The sequence below is a fragment of the Corvus hawaiiensis genome, chromosome 3, assembly GCF_020740725.1.
Source record: "Corvus hawaiiensis isolate bCorHaw1 chromosome 3, bCorHaw1.pri.cur, whole genome shotgun sequence".
Classification (NCBI taxonomy): Eukaryota; Metazoa; Chordata; class Aves; order Passeriformes; family Corvidae; genus Corvus; species Corvus hawaiiensis.
In genome coordinates, this window is record NC_063215.1 from 100,620,631 (window position 1) to 100,636,651 (window position 16,021).

Consider the following 16,021-nt stretch of genomic DNA (forward strand, 5'->3'; position numbering starts at 1 on the left):
AAGAAAGAAAACAGGAAAAAAACCCCCAAAGCTTGACAGTGCATGGGTGAGTGAACTTGATCACAGGGCATTTTTTTCCTTTAAGCGAAGGTGGAGCAGTGCCCACACGGAAGCTGGGGGAGTATTTATAAGCTGACCACTGCATGAATTTAAGGCAAACACCCAAATTATTAGAAGCACGTTGAGGTATTTCACTGCAATGCCTTTGCCGCTTGAATACGTGTGAAAGTCTGCAATGGATTCAGGTCCGTGCATTCAGATAGGACAAATCTCACTTGCGTGGCTTCACACAAAGCTGCAGGGGAGGATTTCTGTCTTGGGCTCACTGGGAAAAGGCTTTTCCTCCTTGGCTTTGGAAGAGACTCTGGGAAGCAACAGAAGATGGAAGCAATGAAAGAGGAAACATATTTGCTTAGTTTCAAGGCAGAGACAAATTCCTGGGGCAAGTCAGGTGTGCTAAACTTCTACCTCATATCCCTGAAAATTGTGTCCATTCTTGGACCTCTCCTCTCCAGAGGGTCTGGGCACTGCAGGGGTCTTCCCAGTAGGCTGGGATACAGATTTCCTGGCAGAGTAATGAACCACTGTGGCCTCAAGCAGATGTGGGGGTAAAATTGTTTCAGGGAACAGAGCAGGAGGAAAATCTGATGGATTGTCCCTGCCTTGCTGCTGGGCTGGATGGCCTCATGACTTTGCCCAGTGTGCTTTGCCGAGCCAACGTGCCCGGGGACAGAACCCTCGGCCCGAGAGAGAAGCCGGGAACTGTGACAGGGGGAGACTGTGTGGGGCTCGCAGTTTATTTCTTTAAAAAGTGTCTCTGTGTCATTAGTGGAGTGTTACTGATAACCTCTTCCCAGGAAGTTCTATGCTCCCTGCTGAACACGACAGCAGCTCCCAAGCATCCGAGCCCCTCGAGGGCAGAGCTGCTTCCCTCATGCCGTGCCAGAGCAGGAACGCGACATCGCACCCCACACTCCGCAGGGACGCCCAGTCCGTCGCCATTCCAACGCGGAACCTGCCGCCCTGGGCCAAGACGGGCTCCCTGCCGCTGCCGTGCCGCCATGTTCGCTAGGGGCACGCCGCTCCCCTCCTTCTGAGGGGCGGTGTGGAGTGCCCTTAGCCAAGATGGCGGCGGAGCCTCAGCGGGGGCGGGGCGGGTGTGCCGCCGCCGCCGCCATCTTGGCTGCGGGCAGCCCGCGCCGCTGAGCTGGCCTTACCGGGCGCGCGGGGCGTGCCGGGAGGGAGCGGTGCGAGCGGCGCGGGCAGGTGGGAGCGGCGGGGCTCCGAGGGGATGGGCGGTGGCGGGGGCGGTGGTCCCTGTCCCCCGAGGGGAGGCGGCGGGGGGCGGGTCAGTGACGGCCCCTGTGAGGGGGAAGGGGTCGGGGCCGTCCCTTGTGAGGGGTGCTGGGAGGCCAGTGGTGTCTCGTACGGGAAGGTGTGGAGGGGGCAGTCGGTGGTGTCCCCTGAAGAGGTGTTGAGCATGGTCAGTGGTGTCTCCTGCCGCGGTGCTTGCATGGGGGGTCAGCAGTGTCCCACAGAGCAGCACGGGAGCTCGGCGGTGTTCCCTTTGCCCGGGATGGGGATCGGCAGTGTCCCCCAGGGCAGGGCTGGGGTCAGCCGTGTCCGCCGTGGAGGGTCAGCAGTGCCGCCTGTAGCAGTGCGGCGGGTCCGTGCTTTGCCCTGTGGCCGTGCTGGGGATCGGTGGTCTGGGGGGCGGAGGTGGCACCTATGGCTGCACGGGGGATCTGTGGTGTCCCCTGTAGCCATTCCAAGCGCAGCAGCTGGGTGATGACCCCTCTCCTCCTGCTGTCCGGACCCCAGGGTAGGGCCACAGCCCACGTCAAACGCAGCATGGCAGTCGGGCCTCTGCCTGGGGCAGGGAAGTGGTGCTGGGCTACAGTTGGAGGAACATGGAATAAATTTGCCCTGTGGCTGTGCTGCATACCTGAGATGTCAAATATTTGTCTTGCTGTTCTGATGCGAAAGATCTTTTACAGGCAGAGTCAGCTCTGCCTTTTCACCCCGGCAGACCTATTTGTGGTGGGGATGTATTGTGAGCCCTTCTGTTTGTTCATCCAGAGAGGGGTTGGAATTATAGGACAGTTCTCCCTAAGCTTGATTTACATCCTTAATAGCAAGGAAGAAAAAATGACAGTGAATTTGGAGTTCTGTAGGAATATGCTACACCGAAGCTTCTCCTCCTCTGCGGGGAGGTGATGCTTCTGATTTCTCATGTGCGTGGCCCTCCTGAACTTCCCACCTGCAGTGGGGACCAGGCGTAAGGTAATCCTGGAGCACCTGCAGCTGTAGGTGAGCCTCTGAATTTCCTTGTCTGAAGCAGGTTGTGGAGCTGCTGCTTTTGGCTCTGTGAATTGCTGCTAGTGCTGTGTGGTGTTTGTGGTCTGGATTTGACAAATAAGATTTTTGGTAGGCTTGTCCTTGCCTTTCTCAGAGAAGTCAAAGGTAATGATGGCCTGGAAGCTCTGGTTTGTGTCTTATTTTAAAGAGTTCAATAAGGCAACGCAGAGAGTAACTCCTCTGCTGTGTTGGGGATATTCCTCCTTGATGTTTTCTGAAGTCTGCTGTACTCTCAATTCCTTCCTTACTGGCAGTGGGACAATGATGCCATGCAGAATGGGTGTCCAAAAGATCTTTTTTGACGTTTTGTCATGTAGTCCTTTCCCTTTGTAAGCAGGTCAGGCTGGAAGCCTGGTGACATTCGTGATTGTTTTGGTCTCAGACTTGTCCTCCTTGCCTCCCTGCAATGTTTCAGCTGAAGGCTCCAGGATGTGTTGCAAATCTGCCCTGTTTTCCTTTACTGACCCAATCAGGCAGGACTGCCTTGAGGTCACCATGAGGCTGGCTGGGTATTGAGATATTAAATGTGAATCATAAGAAAAAAACAACCCTTGCATTCTGACTTTGAGTGTCAGCTTTCCTTGTTTCTTTGTTGGATTTGGTGGTGTTTTAATTGGCAGTAATGTTCATGAGAGCACTGGACAGAAGACATTAATGGAGTCACATGGTTCATTTGATAATGGGATTAATTAATTGTACTGCATTGGCTTTTCCTGCAGTGTCTTGTGCCCCCCACCTGTAGCTGACCTGCTGAGCTCCTTTACAGGCCCGTTGTCCACACAAGTGGCTGCTGCCTGAACGTGCCTTCTTCTGTCCTTCCAGAACTTCTGCAGGGCCATGGCGACGTACCTGGAGTTCATCCAGCAGAATGAGGAGCGTGACGGAGTGCGCTTCAGCTGGAACGTGTGGCCCTCCAGCAGGCTGGAGGCCACAAGGATGGTTGTGCCCCTGGCCTGTCTCCTGACCCCGCTGAAGGAGCGTCTGGACCTGCCCCCCGTGCAGTATGAACCAGTGCTTTGCAGCAGGCCAACCTGCAAAGCTGTGCTCAACCCACTCTGGTAGGAGTTGCTTGGCTGGGGATGTTAGGAGAGGCTGGATAGTACCTATTTTTCATCTGAACTTCACTACTTCCTTATTCCCCTTTTTCTCTGCCCAGTGCCTGGCAGCCTCTTTCATTTTGATGTGGTAGGCTTGTTAAAATCTATACACCAACATTCCTGTTATTAGAGCTGGCAAGAGCAAAGGAGACCAGAGGGTCTTTGGGGAGGCTGTTAAGTCAGAGAGTCCTCTCACCATCCCAGAGAATTTTGTGGTGAATGTGGAAACTGATAATAAACAAAGATACCCATTATACTGTTATTGTGCTCTGGACTGTGGCATTCACTTGTTTTCCTGCTTCCTACACATCCTGCTGCTTGTAGGTCAGTTCCAGTATGAGCATAATGAGGTCATTTTAGAGGAGTATCTTGGTCCCAAAATCATGTGATGATCATGCATACTCGGAGTGTGGTGTTGGACTGAGAAAAAGCAGGGAATACCAGCAAGAGGAAGTGAAACAAGATCAAAGCCATGGAATGAGAACGTGGCAAGGCATCCCGCACTAGCAGGATGTTGTAACGGGCTGAGGAGAGTAAACTGTGGGACAGGGAACAGCCTGTTTGTTCCGTGTTTGCACAGGATCTGGGTGGATGGCTCCTGCTGCTCTGAGACTGGAGCACTTGTGTGCTACAGCTGCACAAACAATAAGACAATGAGATAAGCCTAAGTGTAGTGAAAGGATGATTAGACCCAGGTCTGTGTCTGCGTCTGCCAAGGGCTAAGCTTCAGAGAGCTGTCAGTGGTCTCTCATGCTGACAAGCCTGGAAATGGCAGGGCTGGATGAGCTAATAAACTTCCTGGTAACAGAACAAGAGCCTGAATCCCTAAAACACTTGCTGTTCAAGCTGGAGTGTCTGTTTCTTACTCAGTGCTGTGAACCAGCATAGATTAATGAATTAATTGTGAAGCTGTGCTGTATATTTTTCCTGAAGTCACGCCAATGCCTCATCTTTCCCTTGCAGCCAAGTTGATTATCGGGCCAAGCTTTGGGCTTGTAACTTCTGTTTTCAGAGAAACCAGGTAAGTTGGAAAAAGCACTTCCACCTTTTCAGTGAACATTTTATTGATGGCCTTCCCTGGACATTAAGCATAAATTCTGCTTCTCTAGATCCCTTCCCTTGGCCTTCTTCTGTTACTGAACCCAGGCCAGAGTACAGTCTGCTTTACCTCACATTACTGGCATGCAGAGCATAGGAAGGAGATAAAAAAGCTATTTTCTTCCATGTGTCCTAGTGTGTTTTTTGCATTTGATATTTACTATTCTTGCAGAATATGAAATTCATTAGATTTGAGTAGACTTTTGCCATCATAAATTATTGTATGGCTAAAATAATTTCAACTAATACATTGTTGCTGCTGTAGTCCTACCTTTTATTTACACTGGATTGAGCAGCTGTCCATCCTGCTGCCCACTTGTTGTCTGTGCTTAGGAAAACAGCACTGTGGGTTTCTTGTCGTGAATTAATCAGATTGGTGCAGTGTCAGTAAATAAAGAGTTGAATAACCACATCATCTGCAGGGCAGGCTCTGTACTGCAGAGGAGAGCCCTACATTTTTGTCCTGCAACTTCCTTGTCCTAATTTTTTGTTCTCTCTTTCAGTTCCCACCAGCATATGCAGGCATTTCTGAAGTCAATCAACCAGCAGAGCTTATGCCTCAGTTTTCAACAATTGAATATATAGTGCAGGTAAATGAACCACAGGCGAGTTTGAAGCCCCCAGAATTGTCTTGTTTGTGACAGATGACATATGTGTAAAATTTTCTTAGGATAATGCAAATAAATAACATGTCTGCAAGGTGCTTAAGAAGGGGCCCATTCCTTGGCTGGAGGCTTTATAAAATGTCATGTCTTCCCACATCAGCGAGGTCCGCAGACACCGTTGATCTTCCTGTATGTTGTGGACACGTGCTTGGAGGAGGAGGATTTGCAGGCCCTGAAGGAGTCCCTGCAAATGTCCCTGAGCCTGCTGCCTGCTGATGCCCTGGTGGGGCTCATCACGTTCGGCAGGATGGTCCAGGTTCATGAGCTGAGCTGCGAAGGGATTTCCAAGAGCTACGTGTTCCGGGGCACCAAGGACCTGACAGCCAAGCAAATACAGGTGTGCTCTGCCTTCCCTCAGGGCAGGGGCTTGTACCTCTCAGCTCTGTTGGGCTCTCAAGCACAGGGCTCTCTGGGAGAAAGGAGGGCTTAGTGCTCTTAACTGTGAGCCTGTTGCCCTCCCAGTATCTGTCGTGTCTTTTTGCCTTTGTAAATTTCTTGGAAGCTTGTTCAAGGCTGAGTTTGTGTATCTCACATAATGGACCCATGATCCATTCCTAATGGCAGTGCAAAGATGAGCAATTTACAGGTTTAAGTCTATTTAATGCTGCAGTATTGCAGGGCTCAGGGTATATTAAATAATAATATAAATAATATGTTTAGTGTTTGAATAGTACATCTCCTCTGCCTCCTCTTTACTGTTCTCTAGGATATGCTTGGGCTTTCAAGGCCAGCTGTCCCCATGCAACAGGGAAGACCTCTTCAGACCCCAGAGCAACCTGTTATTTCCAGCAGGTAAGCTTCACTAGCACAGCACACAGCAGGGCAGATGTTTTATGCCCCTTTATGCCTGTAGGTCACTTCTAACCCTGGGTTTCCCGAGAGGCGAGAGAAGATTTAAATGGTATTGTCTTGTCATAGTTCCTTACCTCTATTGAACACAGTTTCCTCTTTCTCAGCTCCTCTTTTTCAGTGGCAGCTCTTACGCCTTTCAGCAAATTAACTCACCTTTGAACTTCTTTCCTGTTCTTTATGTGACTTTGCCTTCTTGTTAGTTCCTGATATCTTACTTTGATCAAATTTTTTATTTTGCACAGGCTTGTTATCTTGGAAAGTTTGGATGCAAGAAGGCAACCTGCTGCATCTCTCTACTTCTGATTACTGTCTCAGAGCAATTTATGTGTGCCAGGAACAAAGAGGCACTTTTTTCCTTCTCTGAACTTAAGAGGCAGGAAAACATTGTATTTGAATTTTTGCAGGTTCCTACAGCCCGTGCATAAGATTGACATGAATTTAACAGATCTGCTTGGAGAGCTGCAAAGGGACCCATGGCCAGTGACCCAGGGAAAGAGACCTTTACGTTCTACAGGAGTGGCTCTTTCAATTGCAGTTGGCTTATTGGAGGTACTTTTAATGCTGTTGTTTGAGACAAGCAGGTCATGGTAAGCACGTGACAGTGCTTGCTGAGATGAGTGCCGGTGTTAGTGCAGCTGGGTTACAGTGGGGTGCAGAGGTGCAATTTGTCTCTACTGGCACTTGAGCTGTGCTAGCACCAGCTGATGTAGAGTGGGCTGGAAGGTTCCTTCTAAATGGTAAAATTTGCAGGTGTTTAAAGGCCTCTGATTCTTGTGTGTGTTGCCACGCAAGAGGTGATACTATGCACTGGATTTATCTGAGTGCCATCTAAGATACAAGTAAAGAAAACAGAAACTGCCTGCTTCCTGTTTTGAAGACATGAAGCTTGACATGGTTTGAGTTTAAACTCACAGAGTGCTGTGACTGTCAGGAAATGCATCACTTTATTATCGAGGTGGCCTCTAGTAGGGACAGGTCCCCACTGACATTGCAGAAGCACGTGCAGACCCTTCTCCAAAGAAAGCACTGTTGCCATTTAATCAGTTTCCCTTTTTTTTCCTCCTCCCCCTCTCTGATATAAGTGTTTGTTTTTATTTTAGGGCACATTTCCAAACACAGGGGCCAGAATAATGCTATTCACAGGTGGGCCACCAACACAAGGGCCGGGCATGGTGGTGGGAGATGAACTGAAAACACCCATCCGTTCCTGGCATGACATAGAGAAGGATAATGCAAGGTTCATGAAGAAGGCCACCAAAGTAGGTGTTGGTACATGCTGGGTGTTTTTAAAAGCTAAAACTGAATATTGTCTCAGAACACTATGTGTGTTTCATGGTTGTCCTTGAAATGCTGAGTCTTTGTTAAATTATGAGGATGGTCAAGGGAAAGGGTAAAAAAGACTTCCTCCTTGTTCTCCATCATGGTCTTGCGCCTTCTCAGAGAAGAAAGTATTTCAGTGTTGTTTCTTAGCTGATGATGGCTGGAGAGTTCGTTCATCCACATCATCGTATCTCCTTCTAGGGAGGAAAAAGCCTGTCTCCCAAGAATTGGTCATTTCCAGAAAGCCTCCTTTGTCTTCTTGACATATAAAACAACCATTAAAATGGTAAAAATGGCAGATATGAAATGTGCCTGTCAGCTTAGAGAAAGCAGGATGACACCTGTTCTCTTAACTCTCACCTGGAAATCTTTGGGTTCCCACTAAGTCATCACAGACTAGATGAATCAATGTAATTTATGCACTCTCTGTATTTGAGACAATAAACTCCGGCTCATCCAAGTGCATCCCTCATCCTAGAAGGGAGAAGTGTGCTGCGGCCAACATCTGTTTAGTTAGCACAGCACTGGTGATTGCCCTATGTGTACCTTGTGTTGGCCTGAGATGGGGAGCAGCAGAAATCCTGCACCTTGCAGCCTCCTAAGCCCCATATGTGTGTTCCCAGCACTACGAGACTCTGGCCAACCGCTCTGCGGCCAACGGGCACTGCATCGACATCTACGCCTGTGCGCTGGACCAGACAGGGCTGCTGGAGATGAAGTGCTGTGCTAACCTCACTGGGTATGTTCACAGCAGGGCAGCACACAGCTGGCATCTGCTTTTTGGGTTTTTTTAGAGGGGGAGAGTGGTTCAGAAAGCAGTTAAGTGTGCTGTCAGGGCAGGAGGGTTTTTATCATTCTGTTCTAAACTGTGGTTTGAATTTGCCAGGAATTACATGGCAAGCCTCACCTGATCCCAGTCCACATTTCTGGAGTCTCAAAGCAGCATGTGAATTAGCACTGCTGTTAGAAAACTCGATGGTGGGTAGAAGCTTTCCTTGTGTGGGCCAGATTTTCTCTGCTTAACGGCTCGCTTATGCTTTCTCCAGGGATTCTTGGCTTCCCTGGGTCCAGTTTTAAGTAACATCTCTAAGGGATAAATAGTCTCTGTGAGGAAGGCTGTGTGCTAAACCAGGCCTTTTGGGGACTTGGCATGTCTTACTGCAAGTGCAAGGTGTTTGTAAATAATCTCTCAGTGCTAGCAGGGAGAAGAGAGACTGTTTGACCCTGTGGTTGTGTTACTGAGCTGCATCTGGTCAGGCCTGCGTTTGCCAGGGCACTTTGGGGAGGTCCAGCACAGCCCCACGCACCTTTCTCATGCTGCAGTGGTGCAGCCACCCCTGGTGTAGTGTGGGTGGTTCCAGCCCTGCTCAGGGAAAGCAGGCTGAGCAAAGAACTTCCCAGGGTTGAAACACGAATGTTTTGAAGGCAGCTAAAGCAATGGCAAGAAATAGACTTGAGAAAGCAAACTGACAAAGGTGGAGCACTAACCTGTGTGGCTTTGTAGGAGGCACCCGTGAATCTGCGCTCCCTGGTGTGAATCCTGCCTGTGCAAAGGCATGCTGTAAAGCAGTACCTGCATGTGTTTGCATGTGTCAGAGGGGATGTATCCTTTGTACTTCTAGTTCCCAGTTGCTTCAGTTCCCTTGTTTTTTCTTTCCCAGAGGACACATGGTGATGGGAGACTCCTTCAACACTTCTCTCTTCAAGCAGACCTTCCAGCGGGTATTTAGCAAAGGCTACAATGGCGAATTTCGGATGGCTTTTGGTGCAAATCTGGATGTGAAGGTGAGAGATTAGTTTGGCTGGATGGAAGGAATGGGGAAATACAAATGATGTTCATTTAAAAGTCAGTTTCAGCCTCTGGGGTGTTTGGGGTGTAGGAAGGTCTATATGTTTGAGGTCAGATATAGTGCTTCTTTGGGAGAAGCACTGTACTGGAGAGATTTTTATTTGGAAGCTTAGTAAGTTTGTGGGTTTTGTTTTGTTGGGTGGTTTTTTTTGTTGTTGTTTGGGTTGTTTTGTTTTGTTTGTTTTGTTTTTGTTTTATTTTAAAACAGCCTCTCCTCACTCAATGAGGAACGTTTCATTCTGTCTCATCTGTATAAATATGTCTTCATTGTTAAAATGTGGCTCTGAAGATTCTCTTGCCTTCACTAATTGTAGCAGTAGATGGTCTGGGAAAATACCATCTCATTAAAGCTGAGCAACTGATTTAGAGTGTGTGTATTCTATTTGACTGACTTCATTAAAAAAAAAGCAACTTTTTTTTTTTAACCTTGTTCAAGACCTCCAGGGAGCTGAAAATTGCAGGAGCCATTGGACCATGTATATCCCTGAATGCCAAGGGGCCATGTGTCTCTGAAAATGTAAGTTTCAGACATGGAAAAATCTTTAATAAAGAAGTAAATAAACAATGCAAAGTTTCTGTCTAGACCTATAGCTCAGCTAGAATGTCAGAGTTTTCAAGAAAACATCCCTAGGAAATAACAGCCTTTCCTAGACTAAATTCTTGTTTCCTAAGGCTTTCTTTCAACTGTATGACCTTCAAGTAACTTCATTCACACCCAGAAGTTAAGGAATCTAGAAGGCCTCCCATTACTTGTACCACTAATCAGGATTTAACATAAGCTTGCCTTTCCTTCTGCTAGAGGAAAATTGCTGCTTTCTTTTTGATTCTGTGCAGGAACTTGGAATTGGAGGGACATCTCAATGGAAAATCTGTAGTCTGGATCCCAGTACAACTCTAGCCATTTACTTTGAAGTGGTAAATCAGGTCAGTCCTGGCTTCTCTTTTTTTTTTAAGCCGTATTTTTTACACACCAAACTACTTGTTGCAGGTCCAGAAAATGCAATGGCATCTCCTGTGTTGCAGGTGGATGGTTGCAAAGGATGAGGAAATAATTTCAGGAATTGTTCACGCTTGTCTCTTTCTTTTGTGTGCTGTGGGGGCTTGTTACAGTTGGGAAGAGTTATGGAAAAGCCATCATGTTTTGACGGTTGACCTTGTTTCATTTGCAGCACAATGCACCCATCCCTCAGGGAGGCAGAGGGGCAGTGCAGTTTGTCACTCAGTATCAACACTCCAGCACACAGAGGCGCATTCGTGTCACCACCATAGCCAGAAAGTGAGTACCCCATGCCAGTGCTCTGGCAGAGTGGCAGCAGCTCCAGCTCCAGTCTGTGCTGGAATTCCTGGCTGTTGGCTGCATGCATTGGCACACATGGATGCACGTGGCACTAACCCTTTGCTAACCCTGCAGCTGGGCGGATGCACAGACTCAGCTCCAGCACATCGAGGCTGCGTTTGACCAGGAGGCTGCTGCCGTGCTCATGGCACGGCTGGGAGTGTACAGGGCTGAGTCTGAGGAGGGACCCGATGTTCTGCGTTGGCTGGACAGGCAGCTCATCAGGCTGGTAAGACCAACACACTGAGCTGGGGGCAGTCTCAATTTCAGTAAAAATGGAAGTGACAACAGCAGTCTTTTTACAGATTGACTTGCTTTGTTTGTGCTCTGGTCATGGTCACATAGCTGTAGCATGGGATAACTCAGAACCCAGTGTGATCAGCAAATTTGGGATGGAATAGGTGAACATCCCATCATGCTCAAAAGGTTAAACCTGAGATTGAATAAGGCATAATGAAACACAGAATAATGCAGCTGGGAAGGTCTCTGGTTCAACCCTCCTGCTTAAAGTAGGGCCAGCTTTGAAGTTAGAGCAGGTTGCTCCAACTCTTGTTCAGTTGAGTTTTGAAGAACTCCAGAGATGGGATTTCTCTTGCTTTTCTTGACAGCCTGTTCCATTGTCTGATCACAGTCACTTTTTTTTTCTTCTCTCCCCTGCCTCTATCCCTCGATCAGAATTTCCATTTCCCCAGTTAGCAGTCAGGTAGACAGTGAGTTGACTCCCTGATCCCACTCTTCACCAGGCTGAACAAATCCAGCTTCTTCAGCCTCACTTTCTTCATAAGATGCTCCAACCCCTGACTAACTTTGGTGGTCTCTGCTACACCCAATCCAATATATCCATGTCTGTCTTGCACTGGAGAGCCCAAAACTGGACACAGCATTCAGATGTGGGCCAATTTCAGGGTAGTAATCTGAATTAATTCTGCAACCTCCTACTGTCTCTTGCTTTCAATTTCACAAGCCCAAGTCTAAGTCACTGTTGGCCTTGTCCAAACTCCCATGTGGGGTTGGTACTGACACAATATGGCACATCAGATCCTAAAAAACCAGGGCCAGTCAAATAGAGATTTGAGCACAAGCACAAACAGGAACATGCTGTGTGCTGAAACAACTGTGGGATCATTTAGAGTTTGATTCCTAAAACCATTGATACTTTTTTTTGGTGCAACTGATGCTTTTTTTTTCAGTTGGTCAAATGCTGGTCTGCTGCTGTTCTGCAAGAAGTAGTTGCTGCAGAAGTGCTTCATAGTGTACAAAGCAGTTTAGATGTAATGTAGTAGCTCTGAATTAATGGGAAAAAAATGGGTAATGCTGTAGAAGCACCATTTCTTTCATTCTTGGATAATTTCAAATCTAGATTTTATTAATATATATATATCAAAATAGATTGCATCTTCATTCTCATTCCAGTAAGACAAAGAAACCACTCACTTAAAGAAAAATAGCCTGTAAATGTTGTAGTACTTGTTCTTGTCAGGTTCATGCCTTGATTGTTTAAAAATTAACAAAAGAACACCCTGCTAGAAAGAAAGGTGTTAATTCTAAAAAAAGAAAAAAATAGAAAAAAAGAGAGAAATAACCAAAGTATCCATTTTGCTTCCAACAGTGTCAGAAATTTGGACAATACAACAAAGATGATCCCAACTCCTTTAGGCTGTCAGAATCATTTTCTTTGTATCCTCAGGTAAGAATGTCACTTCTCATAGCCATGGGAAAAGTGTGCAGGGATGAGTGGGAATGATGATAAAACATTTTGTACTATTTATCAGATTCAGCAAGGGAGGAACAGGTGCTTTTTTAATTTCATGGACTGGTCCTGTAGTTCAGTGCTGCAAGAGACTGATAAGGGAAGAAGTCTGAAGAGTTATTAAGGGGTAGACTTTTTTCCAAAGAATTTACTGTTCAAAAATATTGGACTTGGGTCCAGAAGTTTTGGCAACTTTGGCTGACATTTGTTGTCTCACTCCTCTTTCTGGTGCAGTTCATCTTCCACCTGCGCCGCTCCCCATTCCTGCAGGTCTTCAATAACAGTCCAGATGAATCTTCCTATTACCGGCACCACTTTGCCAGGCAGGATCTGACCCAGTCCCTCATTATGATCCAGCCCATCCTTTATGCTTATTCTTTCCATGGACCTCCTGAGGTGAGTCTGTGTTTCCCAGGAAGAGGTGAATCGACCCAAAATAATGAGTATTCAGTCAGAGTAACACTATTGCAACTAAAAGGTCCCTATAGATTTAAAAAAAAATTATTAAAGGACAAGATACTTTTGTTCAAGATCATATGAAATTATATTTGGATGGGCGTAGAAATTGCTCTCTGGCATCCTGAGATCTGAGAGCTTAGGGGTGCCTGCCTTTGTTCTTTATTTTCCCCAGCCAGTGCTTTTGGACAGCAGCAGTATTCTTCCTGACAGAATCCTACTGATGGATACTTTCTTCCAGATAGTTATCTACCTTGGTGAGGTATGGTGAAATGTGTTCACGTTCTCTGTTTGTACACCCTCCCTCCTGCCATGCTTGCTTGTTAGTGTGAAGTTAAGCTTCTTGCAAAGCCCACGCAGCACAATGACTGGCTATACACATGCTGCCTGTTGGGATACAATTCCATCCACTGTCAGAGTAAAAATAATACTGGAATCACTAAGGATGTGTTCTGCACTGAGTAGCAGATGTTGTGTTAGCTTGGCCGTGAAGGTGGTCCCTTACTGTGCCTGGAAAAGGCCAGAGAAGCTTGAAATTAAGCAGGGCACAGTTACAAGATGATACATATTTTAACAGAATTGCAAGTATTTTCAGAGAGGTGACAGACTTCGCTTGCAGGGTTTTCACACTTACATACTCCTGCTCTTAAATCAGTTAGGCAGTTTTCCAGTTTTGCTTTTAAATAATGGATGTTTTTGGAAGCTGCTGCTATATGCCTTCCCTCATGACTGAGGGAAGTGCTTAGGTACTGGCCCTTTCTAAAAATCTCCTAGAGTTACCTTAAACAGTTTCTATCTACTGTTGCAGAGCAAGACACTCAGCAGCTGGGTAAAATTTAGACAGGGAACAGCTGAGCGTCTGACCTGTGTATGTACAGAGCAATTGCTGCATACATGTACCTTGGAAATACTGTAAGGCCAAGTCAGATTCAGAATGTCAGTAATTTATAAATGCTTCATTTCTGTGTTGGCACAGGCTGAAACATACTGAAGATTTTCAACAAATTGCTCTTGCACTGCACAGACTGCTGCCAGCTTTTGTGTTGGGTGCCTGTGCTTAAATTCAGGACAGAAAGTAATGTTGTAGCCAGAGTAGTGAAGGTGTGTTTGTCCCCTAAGCAGAAGTACCCGTAGCATTTTGTGGCCTTAAGACATGCAGGGTAAAAGCGGGAGGCTTGCAGTCATCTCTGCTCCATTTTCATCTTCTTCCTGTCCCATCAATAGACTATTGCACAGTGGCAGAAAGCTGGATACCAAGATATGCCTGAATATGAAAACTTCAAGCACCTCCTGCAAGCCCCACTGGATGATGCCCAGGAAATCTTGCAGACCAGATTCCCAATGCCACGTTACATCCACACTGAACATGGGGGCAGTCAGGTAAGGAAGTTTCTGGAGGAGCACTGTTGTTGCCTAGAGCAAATGGCTCATTCTGCTTTTCTGAAAGGATGGTTCTGTAAGTCAAACACAATTTAGCTCTTCAAAGTACAGAGCTTGCATATTTTCTCATCAGCTTTTACTACGACTCTGTCTTTTAATAAGCTGATCGCTTGCTGGATATGCTTTTGAAATCTGAAGGTGGGAAAAAAAATCTTAATAACTTAAATATGTTTTTATTCCCCATACAGGTGAGAAAGAAATGATTTGGTTATGTGCCTATACTTAGCTTGCTAGGACAGTAATGCTGAATGACTGACCATCTGTTTCTTCATTCTCAAACACTGAATGAGGGTATAAAATAGTTGCTATTTTCACTCTTCCTGGAATTACAGTTGCGCTGTGCTTGTCTGTAGCTGTGAAGAGGCAGGAGCTGATGCTCCAAACCAAAGATTTGGTGTTGATTTTTGATGTGACTCTGTTGCACTGGCCTTGCACTGAGCTCTTTTCGGAAGAGCAGATGTGGCATGGGGGGAACAGTGCTGGTGTTTCCTGTGCCATGGATTCCTGTCTCACGGAATCAGAGCTGCCCTGCCAGGAGAGCACAGCCTGCTGTAACAGAGCACTTTGTGTCTCTTGGAGACAAGTTTTCTGTGGAGCAGGGCTATTTCGGGAATTGAAACCTGCTAAAGTTAAATTAGTACCTTGCTTGCAAAAGCAGGAGCATTGCTGGTCATGGATCTAAGATGGGATGAAGCCTGAGGAAGCAGACAGGTCTCTCATTTTACCAAACTCCTCATCTTTTGTCTTTATAGGCCCGGTTCCTCCTGTCTAAAGTGAATCCTTCTCAGACCCACAATAACCTCTATGCCTGGGGCCAGGTAAGCTGCTCATGTTTGGGAATGCTGTAAAATGTACGTGTTTATGTGTGCAGTAGCCATCCTGTCTCACCATGTGGCCATGAACGGTGTTACATTTGTCCTTGATTCCTTATCATGGTTGTTGATAAGATAAACAGCACTGGTGGGCAGCACTGGATGATCAGAATGCAGTTTTCAAGCCTGGATGTCATGTATTTCCAGTATTCTGGAAAAAGTAACTAGCAGATGGATACATACAGATCTAATTTACCTGAGAGTCTTTTTATATCCTCTTTGCTTACCTTATTTGTGTAGAGCTTTGAGCAGAAAAATTCCTTATGCTTTAGGAAGAAGAGACTTCCCTGCAGCAGTTCAGATTATACTAGAGGGTAATGTCAGTGCTATTGCCAAAGAGAAGCATCTGTCTTTTGCAGAAGAAAAAGGTGGTTGATTTAGCAGGCAATTAGTTCAGAGTGCTGGCATTTGATGTGCTCTCAGTTTGTCCCGTGTTAACAACAGTATTTTAGGCTCCTTCTTTCTTTATTTTTTTCTGCAGGAATCAGGAGCTCCAATCCTGACAGATGATGTGAGTCTCCAGGTATTCATGGACCACCTAAAAAAGCTGGCAGTTTCAAGTGCATCGTGACTGATCAAACCGAGCAGCAGGAGCAGATGATTTACATGGATCGTGTTGATGACAGAAGTGGAGCAATTTATTTACATTTCCTTTTCTCTCTTTTAAAGAAGGGTTTTTAACTGTTACACGAAATAAACATTCAGGGAGAGTGTTTTACTTCTCCCTTCTAATTTATTTGTATTCCTGTTTGTCTATATTCTGTTTACTCTGCATTTTCCACACATCATAACTAGAGCTGAAGGCTGTTTTAGCCAACAGAAATTTTGACAGCCTTTAGCTTAACTTTTAATGTTCTTAAGAGGTGTCTCGGTAACCGCGGGGCTGTGTTAATGAAAAATGAAACCGGGTAGGAGCACTGCTCCTTAG

General features: G+C 46.3%; 1 protein-coding gene across 1 annotated transcript; it reads left to right on the plus strand.

The window, feature by feature from the left end:
• Nucleotides 1-1,178: 1,178 nt before the first annotated feature.
• Nucleotides 1,179-15,835, plus strand: SEC23B (SEC23 homolog B, COPII coat complex component). The gene is made up of 20 exons (XM_048299292.1): nucleotides 1,179-1,266; nucleotides 3,181-3,416; nucleotides 4,419-4,476; nucleotides 5,057-5,143; nucleotides 5,319-5,555; nucleotides 5,925-6,010; nucleotides 6,475-6,619; nucleotides 7,171-7,329; nucleotides 8,014-8,129; nucleotides 9,052-9,175; nucleotides 9,676-9,756; nucleotides 10,074-10,163; nucleotides 10,409-10,515; nucleotides 10,651-10,804; nucleotides 12,185-12,262; nucleotides 12,560-12,721; nucleotides 12,957-13,043; nucleotides 14,006-14,161; nucleotides 14,974-15,039; nucleotides 15,575-15,835. Exons 2-20 carry the CDS (start codon nucleotides 3,196-3,198, stop codon nucleotides 15,662-15,664), a joined length of 2,304 nt encoding a protein of 767 aa, XP_048155249.1. The 5' UTR covers nucleotides 1,179-1,266; nucleotides 3,181-3,195; the 3' UTR covers nucleotides 15,665-15,835.
• The last annotated feature ends 186 nt before the right edge of the window (nucleotides 15,836-16,021 follow it).